Source organism: Idiotropiscis lumnitzeri, chromosome 5 (genome assembly GCF_059441095.1).
Source record: "Idiotropiscis lumnitzeri isolate Australia: NSW breed Sydney's pygmy pipehorse chromosome 5, RoL_Ilum_1.0, whole genome shotgun sequence".
Lineage (NCBI taxonomy): Eukaryota > Metazoa > Chordata > Actinopteri > Syngnathiformes > Syngnathidae > Idiotropiscis > Idiotropiscis lumnitzeri.
In genome coordinates, this window is record NC_142395.1 from 20,722,152 (window position 1) to 20,745,952 (window position 23,801).

At 40.0% G+C, this 23,801-nt stretch overlaps 4 protein-coding genes and 1 pseudogene across 7 annotated transcripts; 3 read left to right on the forward strand and 2 right to left on the reverse strand.

The window, feature by feature from the left end:
- The first annotated feature begins 127 nt into the window (after positions 1 to 127).
- Positions 128 to 2,995, forward strand: LOC148337227 (uncharacterized). Its single transcript, XM_088295506.1, has 2 exons — positions 128 to 608; positions 1,400 to 2,995. Exons 1-2 carry the CDS (start codon positions 416 to 418, stop codon positions 2,308 to 2,310), a joined length of 1,104 nt encoding a protein of 367 aa, XP_088151632.1. The 5' UTR covers positions 128 to 415; the 3' UTR covers positions 2,311 to 2,995.
- A 427-nt stretch (positions 2,996 to 3,422) lies between these two features.
- LOC148337228 (uncharacterized) lies at positions 3,423 to 6,295 on the reverse strand. The gene is made up of 2 exons (XM_088295507.1): positions 5,883 to 6,295; positions 3,423 to 5,381 (listed from the first exon to the last, which is right to left on the reverse strand). The coding sequence occupies exons 1-2, from the start codon at positions 6,007 to 6,009 to the stop codon at positions 4,429 to 4,431; spliced, it is 1,080 nt and encodes a 359-aa protein (XP_088151633.1). The 5' UTR covers positions 6,010 to 6,295; the 3' UTR covers positions 3,423 to 4,428.
- A 946-nt stretch (positions 6,296 to 7,241) lies between these two features.
- LOC148337229 (uncharacterized) lies at positions 7,242 to 12,953 on the reverse strand. 4 transcript variants are annotated; one of them, XM_088295489.1, is made up of 3 exons: positions 12,541 to 12,953; positions 11,626 to 11,784; positions 7,242 to 8,726 (listed from the first exon to the last, which is right to left on the reverse strand). In XM_088295489.1, exons 1-3 carry the CDS (start codon positions 12,665 to 12,667, stop codon positions 7,816 to 7,818), a joined length of 1,197 nt encoding a protein of 398 aa, XP_088151615.1. In that variant the 5' UTR covers positions 12,668 to 12,953; the 3' UTR covers positions 7,242 to 7,815. The 4 variants fall into 4 exon arrangements, with proteins under 4 accessions (XP_088151615.1, XP_088151613.1, XP_088151616.1 ...); XM_088295487.1 differs by having other exon boundaries at positions 11,509 to 11,784; XM_088295490.1 differs by lacking the exons at positions 11,626 to 11,784; positions 12,541 to 12,953 and adding an exon at positions 9,214 to 9,688.
- Positions 12,954 to 13,219: 266 nt separating this feature from the next.
- LOC148337230 (uncharacterized) lies at positions 13,220 to 16,008 on the forward strand (annotated as a pseudogene).
- Positions 16,009 to 20,228: 4,220 nt separating this feature from the next.
- On the forward strand, positions 20,229 to 22,806 carry LOC148337231 (uncharacterized). The gene is made up of 2 exons (XM_088295500.1): positions 20,229 to 20,905; positions 21,714 to 22,806. Exons 1-2 carry the CDS (start codon positions 20,818 to 20,820, stop codon positions 22,763 to 22,765), a joined length of 1,140 nt encoding a protein of 379 aa, XP_088151626.1. The 5' UTR covers positions 20,229 to 20,817; the 3' UTR covers positions 22,766 to 22,806.
- The last annotated feature ends 995 nt before the right edge of the window (positions 22,807 to 23,801 follow it).

Here is a 23,801-nt window from a genome sequence, read left to right on the forward strand (position 1 = left end):
CATACAATATTTCGTACGTCTTCCGGGCTCCAGATATCCGCTTACAAGTTATACAGGGAAATGTGTTTTCTTCACGGTAACTATTGACAAGTAGTTTGTCCAAACGGCTTTGCCGTACATTGCTGCTTTCGTCACAGTTCATGTAACTAAACGCGCCTCACAACATAATTATTTCCCTAACTAATAATGTGCGCATGAAACCTCGACACTGTACGTCCAATACTACTTTACTGAAGTAAAACATCCTAAATTAAATATTCGTGACAAATCTGCCTCGATCCACACTGACCCTTCTCCAACGAGTTTAGCAGAGTTTAGCTTAGCGTAGCTTGTTAGCTGCAAACAGACGCGCGTTCTCACGATTTATCGATAAGCGGAGATCAAGTGTGAGCGTAAATTGCGATTGACTGTGAACATGTGCAAAATGGAAATGCTAAGATCTTTGCTGAATGCTCGACTCAGTGCAGCTGTCGAAGAAATATTTGCAGTGTTTGAAAGGACGATAGCAGAGTACGAGGAGGAACTTTGTCGAACCAAAGAGCAGAACGAGAGACAACGGCGACTACTGGACGCTGTGTTTATTCCTCACGCTGAGCCACACAAACCAGGTTGGTCTACTTCCTATTCTCAAATGTTTCGCAACAATTTAATATTTGTAACACCATGCAACTGTTTATTTCTTTGCTCAATTGGATCCTTGAAACCGAACTTTCGGGCACTGTATGACGTCACACAAATTGTCTGGTCCCTGTTCCTCTTTAGCCTCACGAAGACAGTTTAGCGTACTCGTAGAAAGACTGTTTTACCAGTAACGTGGCCATTGCCAGTGCCACTTTAGGTCCGCTGGTCCGTAATCTAACCCTAATAACTATTTACTGTGCTTCTCTAGTAACCCACGAGGCCCAACTAGTTTATATATGTCACACACTAATGAAGAATTTATCAAATAATAACGAAATAAAAATAATGAAATGCCTGACAATTCTAATTCATCCAGGTCATTGAATTCTGTTCACGTTGGTTTGAAGACGTTTCACCTCCAATCTGAGTGAGATTACTTGTCAGACAAGGCCTCTCTCTCTCTCTCTCTCTCTCTCTCTCTCTCTCTCTCTCTCTCTCTCTCTCTCTCTCTCTCTCTCTCTCTCTCTCTCTCTCTCTCTCTCCCAGGCTCAATCTGCATGTTTTATAGTTCAATGAAAACAAGCATCTCCTTCAAGTTTACGACGGTAAATGACATGTGGCTCACACGCACAGACATGCATACACCGGCACTCACTCATTTCTTACTTTTTTCACATTTTCCCTATCAGTATTATCATCAGCTTTACTTATCAACCGCCGATAAGCGGTCTCTCACTAGTTAACGCCCCATTTTTGTTTGTCTTCTTGTGCCCTGCAGATGTCAGTGAAGAAAATCTTCATCCTGAGCTGCAAGTGCCAGCATCTTCTCCCAATAAGAAGGAACATGTGCCAGCACTTCCTCTTATTAAAAAAGAAGCACATTCAGAGATGTTCCAGATTAAAGAGGAAGATGAGGAAGCGGATATCTTCAAGTTCACATTTGTTGGCATCCCTTTGAAGAGTGAAGATGAAGGTGAAGATCAGCGTGAGCCTCAAACCAGCAGCTCAAGTCAATATGTGGCAAGAGAAGGTGATGGAGACCACTATGGAGGATCCCAGGCAAACAGCCTCTTAGCTCCACTATCAGATGTTGATGAAATAACGTCACAATCTTCTGGGACTGATGCTGATTATGAACACTCCAAAGGTGATATGACAGGTCACACTGACAACAAACGTGTGAAATGTTCTCAGTGTGACAATACTTTTTTCAACAAGTCATCACTGAAAAGACACATTACCACACACACCGGTGAAAAACCTTTTGACTGTTCAGTTTGTGGTAAAAGATTCCGGATAAAAGGAGATTTAAGAATACACACAAGAATACACACTGGAGAGAGACCTTTTTCCTGTTCGATATGTGGAAAAGGGTTCACTCAGAAGGGACATTTGAGATCACACATAAGAACACACACTGGAGAGAAACCTTTTGCCTGTTCATTCTGCAACTTAAGTTTCAGTCAACGTTCATCATTAGTCCCACACATGAGAACGCACACGGGGGAAAAACCTTATTCTTGTTCAGTGTGTGGTAAAAGTTTCTCTCTACATGTCAATTTGGTAAGACATAGAAGAACACACACTGGTGAGAAAGCATTTAGTTGCAGCGTGTGTGAAGAACAATTCTCTAATGAGTCGGAGATGAACAAACACATGTGTGCTGGTGAGAAGAGCAGGGGTCAGTGAAGGTGCAGAAGTTTAAATAAACTGAAGACGCGTTTCTCGGAAGATTAAAAACTTTGAGTGGTTGTGGAAAGATACAAAAGTGTATAACTGCTCCAAATAACAAAACTGATTAATTTGTCACAAAATCTCTCATTCAAACCCATGCCTATGTGGCTCTGAATCCTACAACCTTACAGTCATCAACTACATTGTGCTTCACCTTTCACACCTCCATGCCAGATTTTTAAGCAGTCCTCATTCTGTTTTTGTTTTGATATTACAGTGCTGTATATTGCCCAGGCGAGTGTGAATTTAGAGTAGCTTGCCTTCAGTGTAGTATTGATTTGTGTCACAACATGCAGGACAGTACTGACCACTACTGGATAGAAATACATTGTACTTTAAATAAAGACGCATAAACAGATCCCTCAACGGAGTATGTATGCCCGTAATGTACTACGTGGTTTACCTAAACAATGTTTGATTATTATAAATTTTTGTGATACTGCTCTGTTTGTGTATGTTTTTAAAGCTTTGTAAGTACCGTAGCATCAATGTTATTTTATGATACCCCGTCTATGGCATTTCATATCATAGACCTCGTTGGACAAAACTACTCCAGTTTGGTTGAACCATTTTGGTGCTTAAAAATACAATGTTTAATTCTGATGTGTCAGTTTCAGAATAAACTTCAACTGCGAGTGACAAATAAATAGCTTGATGGAAATATGCTGTGCCTCTTATTTAGAAAACTCCCCACAGACACAAATGCGTGCACACACCCTGATTATAGGCATGCACAATTGTGCTTGTACATAGACATTATAATATGTATTTTCTGGACATTGTATCCTTTTTGGTTCTAAATTCTCATTCAATGTCTTTAAAAAGTGGGAAAATGTTTTTAAACATAGTGCACAATGTACATTTAGACTTATCGTGGTTAAGTCTGTAATGTGCGCCTGTGATAAAAAAATGGTTGACTATATTTACCCCTTAGGCACAAAAATATGCGCCGTTGTGTAAATTAGAAGCCAAGACGTTTATCGGAAAATCCACACAGTGCAACCGGAACACCAGGACACAAGTGAAACCAGTGTGTGAGAGTTTTTATTCAATCAGAATTCAGCTAGTTTGTGTTGCCAGGCAGCTTTCATAGTACCAGTGACATGTATTAATCCAAGGTCTTCAGAAACAAAAGTCCGGGCGTCAATGCTGTGTGAGTGAAGGGGCTCTTAGAGTTGATTGACAGATGTGATAGCCAATCAGATCACGAGTTGGTGACAGTAAGGCCTTCTAGCAGCCCTCACGTTGAAACTGACAAACGTGTCTCGTCTCTTTTGTGAGAAGGCAGCGTTATGCAAAATCAACAAATCCAAACCAGACAGTCTTACCCAGCGACCATTAGAACATCTCAACTATATTCTTGCTTTATTAACCCACACTGGCAGAAGGAGAGAGAAGTGTAGATTGCAGTTATATTTGCAAGGCTTTTTTGAAGACAGACCTTTCAAGAGAAGCTTGCTCATGAGCCGAGGTCATCCATCACCTAATAGTGCGTGTGTTTCCGTATGTTATTTCTCCAGCCGTGGTGGCATAAATGATGGTATTTTGAGGGGTATTTATATTCAAGTCGGACTAAGTAGGACTTCACTGAAGGCCTACGTGTGAAATGCACGGCCTGCCACTGAGTTTAAACATAAACACTGACTAATGGGACTCAGTTAAAAAGAAACACACGTTTAAAGACGTTTGATTAACTTTATTTTCTTCAAAATAACCTAGCAAATCTCATTAGTAATTTACATCCGTTTAAAAAGGAGTGTAATTGCCAAAAGTTGTCACAAGGTAACAGCAAAGCACCACTGTTTGATAAATGAAGCTACTGAATTTGGCTCAACATGGTGCCTTGGCAAGAACGTGGCCCAAATTGTTTTTGTTGCATTGTCCTCAGCACAAAATACTGAATATGTGAGTTAAAAAAAACAGAAAAGATGCAAAAAATAAAAAATACATAAAAAGGCAAGTGCAGAAAGGCAAATCACTGTACACTTTTCCATCTCACCATTAGCACTCAAAACATTTCTGAGCTTGCTACTCTTAGTCTTTATTTGAAGTTTTACTTAAAGTCTTGCAACTTTATTGACTGCGGCTCGTCTCACCGGCACACTCATGTTTGTTCATCTGGTACTTATAAGAGAACTGTTCATCACACATACTGCAACGAAATGGTTTCTCCCCAGTGTGTGTTCTTCTGTGTGTTGTCAAATTGCGACTTTGAGCAAATCTTTTACCACAAAATGAGCAGGAATAGGGTTTCTCCCCAGTGTGTGTTCTCAAGTGCAGCACCAATCCTGAGCGTTCACTGAAATTGAAGTTGCACACCGTACAGGCAAAAGGTTTCTCTCCGGTGTGTGTTCTTGTGTGTATGCTCAAATGTGCCTTACGAGCAAATTTTTTACTACATAATGAGCAGGCAAAAGGTTTCTCGCCAGTGTGCGTTCTCATGTGAACATTTAAAGGTCCCTTCCGTGCAAATCTTTTTGCACAAACCAGGCAGGCAAAAGGTTTCTCTCCTGTGTGCGTTCTTGTGTGTGTAATTAAATTGCAACGCCTATGGAAACGTAAGGGGCAGACTGAGCAGGCAAAAGGTTTACCCTCTGCCTTTTCATCAAATCGTTGACCACAACCTGAATAACTTAACTGATTCTTTCCGGTGTGTTTTCTCATATGACTTTTCAATGATGACTTCTTGGAAAAAGTTTTGTCGCACTGACAACATTTGAGCCATTGTTGGTCAGTGTGACTTGTCATTTCACCTTTAGAGTGTTTATCCTCATCAGTGTCAGAAGAGTGTGATGTTGTGTTGTCACTATTTGATAGTGGAGCTAAGAGACTATCTGCTTGTGATTCAGCACAATCTTTTTCATCCTCATCTTCAATCTTCACAATGACACAAGTGAATGGCAACTCTGTGATATCAGCCTCCTCCTCTTCCTCTTTTACGTGGGGAGGCTCTAGCGCCTGCTGCTCAACCCCGGGGCTCCATTCCTGCTGCTCAGAATGAAGATCTCCTTCACTGACGTCTGAAGCTCAAAAGAAGACAAATACACATGGCAAGACTATTTAGAGAAGCCAGTAAACCGTAGTCGTCTAACCTGCCAGAGAGGTGGTTTAGTAACGTCAAGTTTTACTTACATGTTGTGCATAATAGATATTTTTGTAAGGAACATGATAATTCTGAGTCTCATAATCACATTTGAAGTTCCTTTTGAAGGTGTTTCAGCAGTTCAGTAACTCGGTGTACAACGTCAGCAATGGTCAGGATTCTAAACAGTTTACGTGTGACTCATTGTACCGTGAGCAAAAAAAAAAACAAAAAAAACTCATAGGCATTAACCTGGACTCTCAGGCGTCCAAATAATCGTGACGGCACAATGATGCAGTCTTGTTAAAATAATAAAGTGGAATGTAAATAACGTTATTAATGACAATGTATGTCCGTGCTTTTTATGAAAACATCACGACGTCCCAGATCAAATGAGGAAAAAAATACAAAGTACTATTAAAATGAGGGTAAGAAGTGAACAAACCTGCTGTGTGCAACACATCTTGAGGCTTCTTGAAAACAGCATCCTGTTGACGTTGTCGCTCGCTCTCATCCTCTTCTGTTCGACAATGTTCCTCCCCGTTCTCTTCCTTCACGCGTTTTGCACACATTATCACACGATAATCCCAACACGTTACACTCACATTTGAACTCTGCTTCGCGACGTGTCGTTATAAACGCGTCTCTTGGTTAGCGGCTAACAAGCTAAGATAGCCCGAGAAGCTTTAACGTCACCCAGACAAGTATTTCCGGACACAATGATGTGATAATTGTTGTTTAGTCCAATGAAGTCGTGATGGGACATACCCTTGTCAAGGTTTGGGTACATTTGGGACTAATCTAGGAAAAATATTTAGTGAAGCTCGTTTGTTGTTACTCAAACCGAGGCGGAAGTAGTACGGCAGAACAACATGCTCAAACTGCATATTACGGTCACCAAATCGGAAAACTGGCGATTTAAATTGACTGAGTAAACGAAAAAAAAAATGCACTGTGATGGGCAACAGGTTTGATTAACAGTGTGAAATTGATTCAAGATATCAAGAATGTATACCGATAAATTGTGGTAAAAAAAGGCGGATTTAACGGCATTTTCTAAATATGTTTTCTTTTACTTTTTCCTGTGGAAGACAAGGCGTTTCTAAATCAATCGTGCATTCCGCAGGTGTGGGTGTGTCATTTCAAGTTTGGCCAACAGTCTTGTCCCTTCCTCATGATCAACATGCTACAAAATGAGTAGTTTACATAGCAGTTTCATGCAACACTTCTGTACGGTAATCAATTAATTTACAGTTAATTTTATTCTTTGACTTTATCTTACAGATGCTATGCAGCTGTAGCCTAGGTTAGTGAACCTCCAGACGCCTTACGACAGGGGTTGGGAACTCCGGTTGCCGGAGGACCATATCCTGCCCGTTTTAATTCCATCCCTAGTCCAAAAACACCCGATTCAAACGGTCAGCACATCAACAACCCCTATAGAAGCCCGAAACGATCCTGATTATTTAAATCAGAAGGATTTTGGAGTTGGGAGAGGTCTAAAACAGGCAGGATATGGCTCTCCAGGAACCCGAGTGCCCTTGTCATGCCTTAGGAGTTCGCTGGTGGTGTGGAGGTTGCTGGAGCCTATCGCAGCTATAAAACACAAGATAAGAGCACAAATTATAATATTTAGAGCACAAAAAGTAGTGACAAATTATGTTTTTGTGCTCAGTGTTATGTCATGTTCAAGTATCTGGCGGGCTAGGTGAACTCTGATTGGCCTCTGAAATAATCATCAATAGGCAAGGCAAGTCATCTTTATTTATATAGATAATTTTATATACAAGGACACTCAATAAAGATTAGAACATTTAAAAGCATTTACAAAAAAAATAGTTAATTTAAAAGCAAAGTAATTAAATAAAATTGGCTTACTCAAATTACTAAAAGAATGTTCAAGGCAAGTACAAGATTTTGTCAGATTTGATTTTAAAAATGAAATGCTTTCCTTAATAATAGTCATGGGAAAAGAGCATAGCTTTCAACCTGGATTTAAAAGTCAATTGCATTTGGACCTCACGTCTGTTGGAAGCTTAATCCATTCATTTGTATCATAACAGTGAAATGCTGACCCTCTTCTCTTTGGTGAAAAGTAAAAAAAAAAGTATCCAAAATATCCCATCAATACAAATTTCAACCAAAAAAAACCTATCAATTGCATTCTGTATCTGTTTTGGTAACTTGGATTACCCTTTAAAATGAATAAATAACCACCATCTCAAATGGCATACAACAATTTAGCTTAAATGCATTCGTGCTCCAAAAATAGATACTCAACACTATTGCCGTTGAAGATTTACATTTTATTCAGAATGATATGTGTTTCCACCGCTTACCAAAAAGCATCTATTTCTTTGTTAAAGCTATTTAAACTTTCATTCACCAACACACTTGTGTTTCTTAACCTGATAGCTTTGGGAGAATACTTTATCACATATACTGCAACTGAATGGTTTTTCCCCAGTGTGTGTTCTTGTATGTCTTTCCAAATTGCCTCTTTGAGAGAATTTTTGACCACAAACAGTGCATGAAAACTGTTTCTCACCAGTGTGTGTTTTTGTGTGTGTCAACAAATTGCCTCTTTGGGAGAATCTTTTGCCACAAACAGAGCATGAAAACAGTTTCTCCCCAGTGTGTGTTTTTGTGTGTGATATCAAAGTGGCCCTTTGAGTAAATCTTTTTTCGCAAACTGAGCAGGAATAGGGTTTCTCTCCAGTGTGTGTTCTCGTGTGTTGAACCAGTCCTGAACGCTCACCAAAACTTAAGTCGCAGACCGAACAAGAAAAAGGTTTTTCTCCAGTGTGCGTTCGCATGTGGGCTTCCAAATGTGCCTTACGAGAGAATCCTTTACCACAAATTGTGCAGGCAAAAGGTTTCTCCCCTGTGTGCATTCTTAAGAGTTTTTTGCCTGTATGACATGTAATATCCGCTTCAGAGTGTTCATCATCATATGCTTCAGGTGACTGTGTCGTAATGTCCTCACTATCTGATAGGGGAGCTAAGAGTCCGTCGGCTTGTGCTCCTCCACAGTGGTCTCTATCACCTTCTTCAATCTTCACAATAGCAATCAATGGAATCGTGGTGATATCAGCCTCCTCCTCTTCCTTTTTAATTCTGGGGGTCTCTGGCCGCTCTTTGTCGCTATTGAGAGATGGCTCTGGCTCCCCTTTAATGTTGGGAGGCTTTGGCTCCTCTTCCTCTTTGATGTTAAATGGCTTTGTTTCCTGCTGCTCCAGCCTGGCGCTCCACTCTTGCTGATCAGATTGAAGACCTCCTTCATTGACTTCTGCAGGCCACAAGAAGACAAACAAACAATGTTTGGTAAAGTCAAACTTTGCTCAGCTCAGGTCTCATGTTGTTGATACATAGAAGCATGGGCTTAAGTACTGTATGTGCCACTAGAAAGTGAATGTGAATCATTTATATTTGAATTGCTCATCGCTTGGGCCCACTTTCTTCACGACCTTGGCTGTCACTGTCTACCTTTTACTTTCATTTATTTTACAATGTTAACGACGTCTCGGAGCAGATCAGGACTAGAAATAGAGGCGCTGTGTTTTAAATGTTTACGAAACAACTGGACACTAAAACGGTTGGATATTTTCGATGGGGCGGTAAATGAAGATTTGTCGAAGTTCCGGAAACAATGAAGATAAGTGACCAAAGTTGCCCCAATAGACACCGCTCGAATCAAGAACGAAATAATCACAGGATTGTTGTTAAAAATACCAAGTAGTTATTAATAAACAAGTGAGAATCGGAAGTGAACAAACCTTCCTTGTGCAACACAAATTGAGACGTCGGAAAAACAGCGTCTAGTTGACGTTCTCTCACGTTCTCCTCTTTTATTCCGGGAAATTCATCCTCATACTCTTCTTTCACGCGTTTGGCACACATTTTCTCGCGATAACCACACCACTACATTTACACAAAACATCTACTTGGTGATGTGTTAAGTCAAACTCGTTGTTATGGCTAGCAAGCTGAGCTAGCTGAAGTAGCTTCTACGTACATAGAGACGAGTTAATTCAAAAGCTAAAATGTAATTACAAAGTTAGGTTTTACGCCAGTAAAGAAGTGACAAACTATTTGAGGCTTCGTCGTAGTCAATACTAATGCAGCAAGAATAATTTAATGAATTTAAGCGCGTTTGGTTAGCCAAACCATTCGTGGAGGCTGCAGTCAAAGTTTTGTACGGCAAGTCCACTTGGACAAATTACGTAATCACGAAATTGCACCCGGTGTCGCAGCCCCATCGGGACTTCTCGGTATCACCAAACTGTAGTGTCTCGTCGGTCTTTTTATAATTAGCTCCCCGTTTTTTTTTCAGTCCGTGTCAGTTCAGAGTACCCCAACAGGCATTGTCTAAAAAAGGTGTCTCCTCCGTTGTGAGGAATGGTGACGAAATGAAACAAGCCTGTAATATGAGAAATGGATTCAGCCCCCAATTTTGTAGAGCGGCGCACCTTGAGCTATTTTCATTTTGTTAGGAAACTTACCGGGCTGTAAGGATAGTGAGCAGTGTCGTGTTTGTGCCTTTACCTTTACGAAATATGGCCAACGATCTAATTTTTGTAATTAAAAAAATCTCGTAATTGAACAGAAGTCGTCAAATGTAAGTCTTTGCATATTGAATGTGTGTGCGTGTGAGAGCGAGCGAGAGAGAGATGGAGAGAGCAAGAGAGAGAGCGAGAGAGAGAGAGGGGTGGCAGTATGCAGCACATAAAACCTATCTCCATGACGATGCATTTGCTTTGTCCGGGACACAATCATAATCAAAATAACCCCAGTAGGAGCTCTGCCGTTTTCGCCCAAATTTCGCCATTATGGTGTTTTATTTTTATTTTCTTACCCACAAGACCTCATTGTCAATGCGTTACGTCATTTGGAACTTACAACTGTTGTACATCCGGCAGCACCATGAATTCAATTTTTAATCAAAAAAATTAATGAAAATGTTTTTTTATTGCAGTTTTTGTTATTTTGCACGTTTTCGTTTATAATAATAACCTTGGTGAGTGCAGTTACTAAAAGACCAAATATATTCATTTGTATGCCTAACAGTAAGAACACACAACCATCTCACAAACCTCAAATGACTTCACCGAAGAAATCAACTAAATTCAATCTTGTATTTTATTTCGGCTTACATGTACACATTTACAGCTTGTTTTATCACAATCTAAAGCCTCATTGAGAGGTGCTTTTCTCACCAGTACACTTGTGTCGCTTTACCTGATCCTTACGAGAGAATCTTCTCTCACACACACTGCAACTAAACGGCTTCTCACCAGTGTGTATTCTTGTGTGTGATGTCAAGTGTACTCTTTGAGTGAATCTTTTTCCACATACTGAGCAGCAATAATGCTTTTGCCCAGTGTGTGTTCTCTTGTGCTCAATCAATCCAGACCGATCGCTGAAACTTAAGTTGCACACTGAGCAGGCAACAGGGTTTGCTCCATTGTGCATTCTTGTGTGTCTTACTAAACTAGTCTTTGCAGAGAATCTTTTACCACAAACTAAGCAGGAAAAGGGTTTTTCTCCAGAGTGTGTTCTCATGTGTTTAACCAATTTTGAACGTTCACTGAAACTGAAGGTGCAAATTGAGCAGGCAAAAGGTTTTTCACCAGTGTGTATACTTGTGTGGGTTCTTAAATGTCCCTTTATAGAGAATCTTTTACCACAAACTAAGCAGGCAAATGGCCTCTCTCCAGTATGTGTTCTGGTGTGTCTTCTTAAATGACCCTTTATGGAGAAGCTTTTACCACATACTGAGCAGGTAAAAGGTTTCTCCCCAGTGTGTATTCTCATGTGAGTTGTTAAACCACTCTTTTGAGTTACTCTAAGACCACAAACTGAGCAGGAAAAAGGTTTTTCCCCATTGTGTATTCTTGTGTGTACATTCAAATTTCCCTTATTTGTAAATCTTTTACCGCAATCAGAACAGGTGAAAGGTTTCTCTCCTTTATGACTTCGAAGGTGAACCTTCAAATTCCACTTTGAACTAAATGTTTTCCCACACTGCGTGCATTTCACGTGTTTCTTGTCCGTGTGACATGTCCCATCACCTTGCGAGTGTTCGTCATCATCCTCAGTGTCAGGAGAGTGTGACGTCATGTCGTCATTTTCTGATAGCGGAGCTAGGAGGCTGTCTGCTTGGAGTCCACCACCGTTGTCTCCCTCACCTTCTTCGTCATCTTCGTCATCATCTTCATCATCGTCATCTTCACTCTTCACAATGACAGTCAATGGAAACTTGGTGATATCAGACTCCTCCTCTTCCTCTTTGACATTAGTGGCCTTTGGCTCCTGCATCTCAAGGTGACAATATTCTTCACTGGCATCTGCAGGACACAAGACAAAATAATGTAAAGTCTATTTTTGTTCTGTCAAGTCTCATGCCGATATATCAAGAACATGTATAATGGTGAGGTTCAAGTAGGGCAGCGCTGTGATTGTAAGTACAAAAATAATAATTTGTCAGATGACAAACTACGGATCTGTTATTTATTTCACACCAAGCAATAAGAAAAATACAATCCCACCTGAGCTGCAAGGAGGTATAGTTACTGGATCATTCCATTAAAACGGAAACTGAAGTGGAGATGTCAAAATCATCCAGATCTGTTACGTCATTCAAAACAAAATCATAACAAATACAAAGCAGCATGGTAACAGAGGCGATGGCGGAGAAGGAAGACGATTTATTTTGACTCTGAAAGTTAACGGCATCGACAATCCAACCGCGTGTGAAAACATCAATTGTACCACTGTTTTTAGAATGATTCACTCATATCCTTATCTATAATCCTTACACGGAGATTTTGCAAGGACAGTCTAAAACGCATAAAGAAAAAAATATCAAGATTATTAGTTATGATTGGATATTTTCATTAATTTACATTAATTTTCCGAATGAATGAATGAATACAAAAATCCATATTGAGTGAGCGAGTGACTGATTCACAGCACAGCCGCTATTTTGGGAGTCACTCCGAGTTGTTGGACTTCAGTGATGAAACTTTGATTTGGAAATAAAAAAAAAACATTCAAAAGTATAAAATAGCAACGAAACAAGTGAGATTAGGAAGTGCACAAACCTGGTCTGTGTAATACTATTTGAGCCTTCTTGAAAACAGCGTCCAGTAGAAGAGGTTGTCGCTCGTTCGCTTCTTTTGTTCCAGAAAGTTCCTCCTTGTATTTTTCTTTAGTAATTCTATCACACATTTTCACGCGATATTGACAACACTTTGCACTTACACTTGATCGCTGCTTTACGACTTATTGGTAACAAGCCTGTCTCTTTGTTAGCGGCTAACAGGCTAAGCTAAAAAAAATAGCACGGGAAGCTTTAACCTGCAGCGAGACGAGTTGACCCAGACAAGAGAATGTATAAAGGATTTTACTAAAGTAAAGTACTGTTAGATGATCAGACTTTCTTCCCGGAGAACAGGAACATCACTGAGTAAAGTGTGGTCCTCGGGATGAGGCTGCAAACTCAGAGGAAATTTTGCTAAATCCAGGAAGTAATTTTATTTCGTATCGAGGCGTGATTGGTTATGGGGAATTGCGTCACTGAAAAAAACTCAGGATTAGAGACGGAATATTATTGTGATCACAAAAAAGTGTGTCTTGTATACCTCAAATGAAACAATATAGGTCGTTTTATAATATCTCGGGTAGCATATTGTTTTATTTACTTTATTCATTACAGTTTTGCGGAACTTAGTTTGTCCAAGTGGAATTGCCGTACACGTTTTACGTCATATCTACTTCCATGTATACAACTAGCTAAATTATTATCACAAAATAATTCTTCCCGAATTAGTACCTGTGATCATAGTGAAGCCTGGGCACAATATCTACATAACTACTTGACAGTACAAAAAACGATGACTTATTTCTCTGTCTAGATAAACTCATCTCAGTTCATGTTCAAAGCTTCTCGAGCCAGTTTATCTTATTTTAGCTTGCCAGACGCCAACAGAGAGACGGGTTTATTATCAACACCTCGCTGAGCAAGAGCAAATGCGATACTAAAGTGTTGTTATTGTCTCGTAAAAATGTGTGCAAACTGTGTGAAAGAAGAGCACGAGGAGGAACTTTGTGGAACGAAAGAGGAAAACGAGCGACAACGTCATTTGCTGGACTCTGTTTTGAAGAATCATCAAGATTTGCAGGTTCGTTCACTTCATTCTATCACATAAAAATAATTATTACATTAAATTATTTTAAATTTGAATTATCTGCTCTGATGTTCACTCTAATCTGTTTTTTGAATTAAATGTATCTGTCTTCACAATTCCTGAATTTGTGAATTTCCTGTTGAAATACGTGGGCGAGAAGCCAAGTTCATCAACAAGGAGTCGATCTCGAACTCAGCACTCGAACTCATAATGGCAATCCCTTACTAAATTGTCTTAAGGAGCTTGTAATTGGCAGGTTCCCATTTCTGTCTGTCTTCACTTCTCCAAAAGAACGTTTTCAGACAGTTAATTTACACTCTAATTAACTCATTGACTAACAGACCAGGAAAAATGAATGCACGAAGGCCGCTGCCCTACTTGTTTTAGATGTGTCACTCCTGCATCATACCTGATTCTAATGATCCGATCAGTTCAGTTCCGAAGCGTGAAAACAATCGTGATCATTTGAATCAGGTGTGTTGCTGGAGCGACATCTCAAACCTGCAGGACAGCGATCCTTGAGGGTCATGTTAGGACACCCCTGGACTAGCCCATCTTCTCAGTGCGCATGTGGACTTGATTCAGAAAGACAAAATAAAATTGTTTGCGCAGTTGTATGGACAATGTAGCGGCAGTTGCTGTTGTGCAGGGCTCCAAGAAAAAGGAAAATTGTCAGTGATAGTGTTATCAGGAAACTAATTGCTCAACAAAAGAAATAGGTCCTTGCAACACACAAGGGTGTTATTTTCTGATCAAGCTGCGCAGTTTGTTCTTTATATGGTTCTTTTCTCAAGACCCAGAGGCATTAAACATCACTGCACACAGGTGGATCAGTGTAGAATGGTTGGAATGGTCATTTCCCAACCTAGAGGTTGTGGTTTTGAGCACTGGCCATTGTAACCATGGCAAAATACTGAACCCCTGAGATACTGATGGAACTTTACTAAACTATGTGAATGTCATCTTGCGTTCTGCAGACACCACTGAAAAATATCTTCATCCTGAGCAGCAGGATCCAGAGCCTTCGAACATTGAAAAAGCGGAAGAGGAGGAGGCTGATATCACCACATTTCCATTGACTGTCATTGTGAAGAGTGAAGATGATGACGTTGAAGAAGGTGATAAAAATCAATGTGGAAGATCCCAAGCAGACAAGATCTTATCACCACTATCAGATAATGATGGCATCACATCAAACTCTCCCGACACTGATGATGATGATGAAGGACACGCTAAAAGTGACATAACATGTCACACCGACAACAAACGATGGAATTGTTCACAGTGTGACAAAATGTTTGTGTCCAATGATGTTGTGAATAATCACATGATTACCCACACAGGAGAGAAAGCTTTCAATTGATCAGATTGTGGGAAAAGTTTTGCTCGTAGGGAACATTTGAACACACACGCAAGAACACATCATGGAGAGAAACCTTTTGCCTGTTCAGTTTGTGGGCAAAGATACTCTCGAAAAGCAAGTTTGATAAGGCACAATAGAACACACACTGGAGAGAAACCCTACGCCTGCTTAGTCTGCAACTTTAGTTTCAGTGACCGTTCAGGGTTGGTTCTGCACATGAGAACACACACTGGGGAAAAAACCCTTTTCCTGCTCGACATGTGATAAAAGATTCTCAAGAAGTCGCAATTTGTCAAGACATGCAAAAACACACACCGGAGAGAAGCCCTTTTCCTGCTCAGTTTGTACCTTGAGTTTCAGTGAAAGTTCAAAATTGGTTAAACACACAAGAACACACACAAGTGAGAAACCATTCATTTGCGGTATGTGCGATAAAAGATTCTGTCGTAAGGATCAGCTAAAGAAACACAAGTGTGCTGGTGAGAAGTGCGGCAGTCAATGAAGCTCCAGGACTTTAAAATGTAAAATTGTTGTAGCTATGGCTTGCTAACACGCATCAAAGTTGATTGCCTGTGGTAAGTTGATCAGTATCTACCTTAATCATATTACATGATACTGTAGTTTTATTACAGAGGTGGTCAGAAGCTTACGTTCACGCTCATCAGGGGTATAAAATCCATGTTAAAGTCGGTCTTAAGTGTGTCACAAAACATCACATGGTCAGGTTTTTTTTTTGTAAGTACTGTAAATATGCGCCAATATTGGTTGGGGGTTGTTCTGTGTTGTACTCGTTTTCTTTGTCATGCATTTTATTATTCTTGTTCGTGCTGTAACAACTTCATGACTGAAGACTCGTGGTTTTATCTTTTTTTTTCTCCTGATGTAGTATTTAATTCGCCCAGCAGAGGTCCTCAGTGCTATACACGGGTAGAAGATTTGTTTATTTAGTCATGTATCACGTGTAAGGATTAAGCTGTGGACGTTTGTTCATTTACGTAATGAACTTCTCTGGCCTATTGTGTAAACGTTTTTATATTGGGGGGGGGGGTTCTGTGATTTACTTTATTTTTATTTATTGTATTTCGGTACGAAATTCGCAACGTATTTCCCCCATTTGTATTTTTCACAATTTTAATGATAAAACAAAACAAAAAAACAAAAAGGAAAATACATCTTCAACCCATAGCTTGTGGGAGCGTTCAACAGTACAAAGACGTTTTGTCCCATTTGCTGTCCTCAACAATAACAACATATTTGCAGCCGGTGTATCAATGTCGTACTTTTTCCCCTAAACATATTATCCTGTTTTGCCATCTTTTTTGTTTTAAAGAGACATTCTTTCAACTGTAGTCTGTAGCGTGGGTCAATTTTTCCATTGTGCGTTTTATATATAGAGAAGCAGTGCGAAGTAGCTTAATGAAAAGCATCCTCCTTCTGCACTATTAGTGTAAGTCTAAAAAAAATAATTAAGGAAGAAGTCTACCAACTCAGAAGGTTTAGGCTCGATAACTGGCTAGTGTAACTATGTTGAACTGTCTTCGAGCAAGATACCGAACCTTGAGTTTGGTGAATCGCTTTGAGTACCGAAGGTAGAATTGCGCTTCACATTGTGACAAGTGTGATAAATGACATCCATTTACAATCAACATCCATCCATCCATTATCTGAACCGCTTCTCCTCACGAGGATCGCCCAGCCCGAAGACGGGCAGGGTACATCCAATCGCAAGCACACAAAGGCAAACAACCATCCGCGCTCACACTCATTCCTAGGGACCATTTAGAGTGTTGAATCAAACTACAATGCATGTCTGAAATGTGGGAGGAAACGGAAGTATCCGGTGGAAACCCACACAGCCACAGGGAGAACATCCAAACTCCACAAAGGAAGGCCGGAGTCGGAGTCAAACCTGCACCGATGCACTGTGAGGCCATCGTGTTAACCAGTGCCCCACCGTGCCGCCCACCCATCAACATCCATCCTCAACAAAACAAAAGGAGCTTCATTCTTCCGGCCTGCTTCACAAAAGCTGAAAATGTGTTGTGACTAATTTTCTCCCAAATTTACACATTGTCAGTGACGTATGTTAAGTAATTTAACGAGTGAATGAACCTATGATAACACAGAAATACCACCATAAATCTTAAATAACTCAAACTTAAAATTGTTCTTTACTGCATCCAGGTTCATACAATTACAAATACTGCACACAATCCCAGCTTGATGACTTGTACTTTATTCAAAATCACACATCTTTCTCTTTCAATTTATTTACAGCTTCATTGACCACTCCTCTTCTTACCAACACACTTGTGTCTCTTAACCTGATCCTTACGGGAGAATCTTTTCTCACACACACTGCAATTGAATGGTTTCTCGCCAGTGTGTATTCTTGTGTGTGTTGTCAAACTGCAGCTTCGAGCAAATCTTTTCCCACAAACTGAGCAGGAAAATTCTTTTTCCCCAGTGTGTGTTTTCATATGTTTAAACAATCCCGAATAAGCACTGAAACTAAAATTGCAGACTGAGCAGATAAAAGGTTTCTCTCCAGTGTGTGTTCTTGTGTGCGTTATTATACTTGTCTTTAAAGAGAATGTCTTACCACACACCAAACAGGCAAAAGGTTTCTCCCCAGTGTGTATTCTAGTGTGGGTTCTTAATTGTCCCTTGACATAGAACCTTTTTCCACAAACTGAACAAGCAAAAGGTTTTTCTCCAGTGTGTGTTCTCATGTGGGTTGTTAAAATACTCTTTTGAGTTACTCTAAGACCACAGATTGAACAAGCAAAAGGCTTCTCTCCGGTGTGGGTTCTCATGTGTCTTTTCAATGATGACTTGTTGAAAAATGTATTGTCACACTGAGAACATTTCACACGTTTGTTGTCAGTCTGAGATGTCGATTCACGTTTTGAGTGTTCATCATCGAAAGTATTACGAGAGTGTGATGACATGTCGTCACTATCTGATTGAGGAGGTAAGAGGTTGTCTGCTTGAGATCCTCCATGGTGGTCTTCACCTTCGTCTTCATTATCTTCATCTTCACTCTTCACAATGACAGTCAATGGAAATTCTGTAATATCAGCCTCCTCCTCTTCTTCTTTGATTTGATGCGGCTCAAGCTTTTTTTCCTCATTGATGTGTGCGTGCACCTGATGCTCAGGATGAATGCCCTCTTCACACACGTCTGTAGAAGACAAACACAAATGATTTTGTAAAGTCTTATGTTGTTACGTAGATGTTGTACTGGACTCCTTATACATGTTCATCAGGAACATACATAATAACGAGGCTCAAGATTCAAGAATCACATTCACAAACAATTTAATGAACTACAGAGTGTGTGTGGGGGGGGCGTGTGTCAGTGTAAAACTTGTTAAATGTATTTTTTTATTAGATTTGTACATTTTACAATATACTGCTGGTTTCCTTTTCCAAAAAATCTGGTGTGGTTGGGGGGCTGGAATGTATTAATAACATTCTGATTCACTTACAAGGGTAAAACTGATATAAAAATAAATCAGAGGTCTTGGTCACAGAACAAATTAAACTCTTAAGTCAAGGTAGCACCGAATCCGTTTTTTGGATCATTATAACAGACTAGATGGACACTGCAAAATATCTTTCAACAGAGTCATCTTGATAAGCAAAACTGTGGGCCCCCTTATAGTTGCGTTTGTGAAAGGATATAATACACAATATCTGATACCTGTACAGGATCTGTCACATCAAAATGTGCAGCAGATGGCTCTCCGAATGAAGATTCCATGAGGAAATATACACAAGAATCCACTCAGACATTTCCTATACATCTTATGCTCTTTAAAGGTGGTGGTGAGCCTATCCCGTCTGACTTCAGGCGATATACTCCCTGGACTGGTCGCCAGCCAATCACACGACACAACAAACAAGCATTCATACTCACATTCACACCTATGGACAATTAAGAGTCTTGATTGAATGTACCATGCTTGTTTTGGGAATGTGGGAGAAAACCCAAGCACGGAGAATTTGCAGGCAGGGAATATGCAGGCAGGAGCCCTGACACGAAACATGTCACCCAGGAATAACGTTTATATCGAGAGTAGCGACTAAAAAAGGGGGAGAAAGTGAACAGACCTGCACCGTGTAACACATATTGGCGCTGGTCTCGTTTGTCTGATGCATAAAGTCCCTCCTCCCAGTCTTCTTTCGCCCGTTTTGCACACATTTTACGCGAAAATCACAACACTTTACGCTCACACTTGATCTCTGCTCAGCGACGCGTCGATAATAAACTCATCTCTTTGTTTACAGTTAGCAAGCTGTGCTAAGCCAAACGAGCTCGAAAAGCCTCAAGGCTCCGAGACGAGCGTATCCGGGGCACGAAGATTTGGTCAATGACGTTTTAGTACTGATGAGCGTACTGTGGCAAGGGTTTTGTACTGAGTAATTTCACGAGAATTATTTAAGGAATCGCTTGTCGTTAAAGGAACACGTACACAGAAGTAGAGCTGCAGTGGAAACAATACGGCAAGTCCCCTTGATCAAACTATGCGTTCACGAACAGTACTACGAAACAATGTTGCCAACGCATCGAGAATCAATGTAGTGTGTTTAGATGTGGAAACAACGTTGTATTGTGTCTTTACTGTCATTATACCAATGCTGCACAACCGCCCCAAAACATAGGACACGTATTGTGACCCATGTCGCCTCCCGAAACTAGCATTTAACGTTATCATTTAATATTATCGCCACCAATTGAACTGAAATGCGAGGGCAGTGTTTGTAAAAGATTATTTTAAAAAAAAGTGCGTGTGGGAACAGAAATAATTACATTAGTTTTTACATATAATTATTGGTAATTTAATTAATAAATGACATATCAATGTATTTCATTGCACATTTAATAAATCAATAAAACATGTAATTAATTACCCTTTAATTAATTAATTAATGGTGCATTTATTTATTTATTTGATTTATTTAATTCCAGATTTAATGAATGAATGAAACAAATAATTAACGAATTAATAGATGACAATTTTAATAATTTATTTGTCACTTTCAGTCCTCTATATGTCCCGCATGTCAAGGGTGCAATGATTCAAATGTGTCAAACTCCAGTGCTGCTGCGAAACTTTCCTGGATGCTTTCAATCTCTCCCGGCAGCAACACATCCGATTCAAATTACCAGCTCATCAGTAAGATCTGAAAATGACTGATGCGTATCCTGCTCATTTGAATCCCTCCAGGACCGGAGATTGACAGTTGTGATTCATGGAGTTGAGCAGATTCGGGGTCTACTTTTCCCAGTGGGATGTAAAAGGCTTCAGTTATGCAACTGTGTGTCTTTTTTATTGTGTTTTAGTTTTCTCAGGATATAGATGTATCAGTAAATATATATATATATAAATTGAACGTTTTCGTAATTTATTCTATTGGGAAGGTAACCTCCCCTAGCGCATAATTTGTCCAAGTAGAGTCGCCGTATTACTTTCAATTGAAGCATACTTCCGCCTACGTTTTTTACGTCACCACATCAGCTGTACTAAATAAGTTTTTTAATGTGTTAATACTTGCCCTACAGCACCCTCGATACATGATCTCCATCACTACTTTAATGGACTAAAAGATCTAAGTTAAATATTTGTGACCGGGCGAGCTCGTTGTGGGGCACGTTAAATTTGCTTGGCCTATCTTATCTTATTTTAGCGAAGCCCGCTAGCCGCTAACAAAGAGCCAGTTAGCTACACATAGCGCACCAGAACGTGTTGTGATTGTCGTGTAAAAATGTGTGCAAATGTGTGAAAGAAGAGTTCTAGGAAGAACGTCTCACGTCAAAAGAGATGGAGAAACTTTATCGGTCAAAAGACTCCGATGGACAAAGATTGGACGCTATTTTCGAACAGCCTCGTCATGTCTTACACGGAGCAGGTATGTGCACTTACTCTCACTTTTTTTAATAAATACTTTGCTTCGTTTTTAGTAAGTCGCATGGGCAATTAATGTATCCGAATATTTATGATTATTATGTGTTTTCAATCATAGTCAATGACACACAGAGACACGAATAAACCATTTCCCTTTTAATGTATTGAATACTACATTGCTTGTTGATGTGTCAACGTTAGTCGATTACCAATACCAGACGGGTTGTTGGCAGAGTATGATGGCTAACTGCACACTGGTACAGATGTGCCAGGTATTTATAATCAAGTCACTTGCATCTGCACTGGATAGGCTCTGATAAACCTACAGTGTTCGGTACTGCTAATGTTAATATTTGGGGTGGGCCCAAGTGTTGACCTTGGCTTGTTTTTCACCCTGCCCCAAAAATCCGGACAACTGAAATAGAAGTAAGTAGTTTAATGCTATAGTTCAACATTTAGTGAAGTCTCAGTTTTGTGCAGGATTTCAGCGATTACAATTCATAGATTTAGGAACAAATCACAAAAATTACCATACTCTGAATTTAAGTTTGTTCCTTCAACAATGTTGTTGCTCACCACTCTGCTGAATCAGCCGCTTGGTTTGGTTACACTAGTTGATACTAGTTATATCCCCTGCATATTTATTTCATTATGTGCGACCTGAATGCCCCCTGTCGGGATTCATGAAGCATATATTAAACAATTTAAAATACTTTACAAATAATAACACACAACATCAAAGTCACAACATGAGATTGTCAAAGCAAAGCTTCACTTAAGCAAACCATATTTTGTCTTCTTGTGTCCTGCAGACGTCAGTGAAGAATATCTTTGTCTTGGACAACAGGAGGCAGAGCTCCCTGACATAAAGGAGGAGCAGCAGGAGGAGGATATCACCATGTTTCCATTGATAGCTGTTACCGTGAAAAGTGAAGAAGGTGATGGAAACCACTTTGGCGGATCACTTGAGCGTCCGGAGTATGATTCCCCCAACCTTAAAGAGGAGGAGGAGTCAGAATTTCCTTATATCAAAATGAAAGGGGTGCCAACGTCTCGTCATGTTAAAGAGGAAGAGGAAGAGCAAGACAATGAAATTAAGTTTCCCTTGACTGGTGTCATTCTGAAGAGAGAAGAAGCAAATGGAGACTGCTGTGACACATCACAACCAGATGACCTCTTAGCGCCACTATCAGATAGTTCTGAGATGACGTTGCACTCTTCTGAATATGATGATGAATACTCTAAAGGTGATATGCCATGTCACACTGGCATCCAGTGCTCTCACTGTGACAAGACCTTCAACAACAAGTTATTGTTGGAAAAGCACACAAGAGCACACACTGGAGAAAAATGTTTTGTCTGCCTAGTTTGTGGTAAACGATTCTCAAGAAAGGAGAATTTAACAGTGCACACAAGAAGACACACAGGAGAGAAATGTTTTGCGTGCTTAATTTGTGGTAAAAGATTCTCTAGAAAGACAAATTTAACAATGCACACAAAAACACACACAGGAGAAAAACCTTTCACCTGCTCAGTTTGTGGTAAAAGATTCACTCGGAATGGAGATCTAAGAATACATACAAGAACACACACTGGGGAAAGGCCTTTTGTCTGCGCAGTTTGTGGCAAAAGATTCTCGAGAGGTGCAGATTTAAGAATACATACAAGAACACACACTGGGGAGAAGCCCTATTCCTGCTCACTCTGTAGTAAAAGATTCACTGGAAGGACAAGTTTAGCAGCACATACACGGACACACACCGGTGAGAAACCTTTCAATTGCAGTGTGTGTGATAGAAGATTCCCTCGGAAGGATCACGTTAAAAATCACAAGTGTGCTGGTGTGAAGAGCAGCGCTGAATGACGCAGCTAAATAAACTGAAGAAACTGACGCTATGTTCAGAATCTCTGAGTCATTTGTCTTTTTTATGAAGTTGACTGTATAGTTGACCAAGAATTCGAATGAGGGTCGCGGGGGCTGAAATGGATTAATAACATTCTGATTCGTTTACAAGGGTAAAACTGTTATAAAAATAAAGCAGAGCACACCAAAGCAAAGTCTTGGTCACAGAACAAATTAAACTCTTAAGTCAAGGTACCACCGTATCCCTTTTTTGAATCATCATAATAAGCAAAACTGTGGGTACCCTTATAGTTGCGGTTCTGTGTTAGTGAAAGGATATAATACACGATATTTAAGAAATTCATCACACGTTGTATTTAAACAACCAGTATTTCTCAACATCACCTGTACAGAATCTGTCACATCAAAATGTGCCCAGATGGCTTTCCGAATGAAGATTCCAGTAGGAAATATACACAAGAATCCACTCAGTCATTTCCTATACATCTTATGTCCTTTAAAGGTGGCGGTGAGCCTATCCCGTCTGACTTCAGGTGAATTTATTGATTCATCTGATTTATTTCATTCCAGATTTAATGAATGAATGAAACAACTAATGAATGAATTAATAGATGACAATTTTAATTTAATATTACATGGTGTATTTATTTACTTAATTTTGGCACTTTCAGTCCTCCATATGTCCCGCATGTCAAGAGTGCAATTATTCATAAGTGTCAAAATCCAGTCCTGCGGGGAAACTTTGCTGGATGCGTTCTATCTCTCCCGGCAGCAACACATCCGATTCAAATGACCAGCTCATCTATTATTCCCAAGACATAGATGTATCAGTAAACGTCCATCCATCATCTATACCGCTTCTCCTCACTAGGGTCGCGGGGGGTGCTGGAGCCTATACCAGCTATCTTCAGGCAGGAGGCGGGGGACACCCTGAACTGGTTGCCAGCCAATTGCAGGGCACACAAAGACGAACAACCATCCGCGCTCACACTCATACCAAGGGGCAATTTAGAGTGTTCAATCGGCCTACAATGCA

What these genes read in the sequence shown, in the direction of transcription:
- LOC148337227 (XM_088295506.1), top strand. Translation starts at nt 416, where the DNA reads ATGTGCAAAATGGAAATGCTAAGATCTTTGCTGAATGCTCGACTCAGT. An exon ending in CGCTGAGCCACACAAACCAG is followed by an intron (nt 609 to 1,399) that starts GTTGGTCTACTT and finishes TGTGCCCTGCAG; the next exon opens with ATGTCAGTGAAGAAAATCTT.
- LOC148337228 (XM_088295507.1), bottom strand. Translation starts at nt 6,009, where the DNA reads ATGTGTGCAAAACGCGTGAAGGAAGAGAACGGGGAGGAACATTGTCGA. An exon ending in AGATGTGTTGCACACAGCAG is followed by an intron (nt 5,382 to 5,882) that starts GTTTGTTCACTT and finishes TCTTCTTTTGAG; the next exon opens with CTTCAGACGTCAGTGAAGGA.
- LOC148337229 (XM_088295487.1), bottom strand. Translation starts at nt 12,667, where the DNA reads ATGTGTGATAGAATTACTAAAGAAAAATACAAGGAGGAACTTTCTGGA. An exon ending in AATAGTATTACACAGACCAG is followed by an intron (nt 11,785 to 12,540) that starts GTTTGTGCACTT and finishes TGTGTCCTGCAG; the next exon opens with ATGCCAGTGAAGAATATTGT. An exon ending in TGATGACGAACACTCGCAAG is followed by an intron (nt 8,727 to 11,508) that starts GTGATGGGACAT and finishes TGTGGCCTGCAG; the next exon opens with AAGTCAATGAAGGAGGTCTT.
- LOC148337231 (XM_088295500.1), top strand. Translation starts at nt 20,818, where the DNA reads ATGGAGAAACTTTATCGGTCAAAAGACTCCGATGGACAAAGATTGGAC. An exon ending in TCATGTCTTACACGGAGCAG is followed by an intron (nt 20,906 to 21,713) that starts GTATGTGCACTT and finishes TGTGTCCTGCAG; the next exon opens with ACGTCAGTGAAGAATATCTT.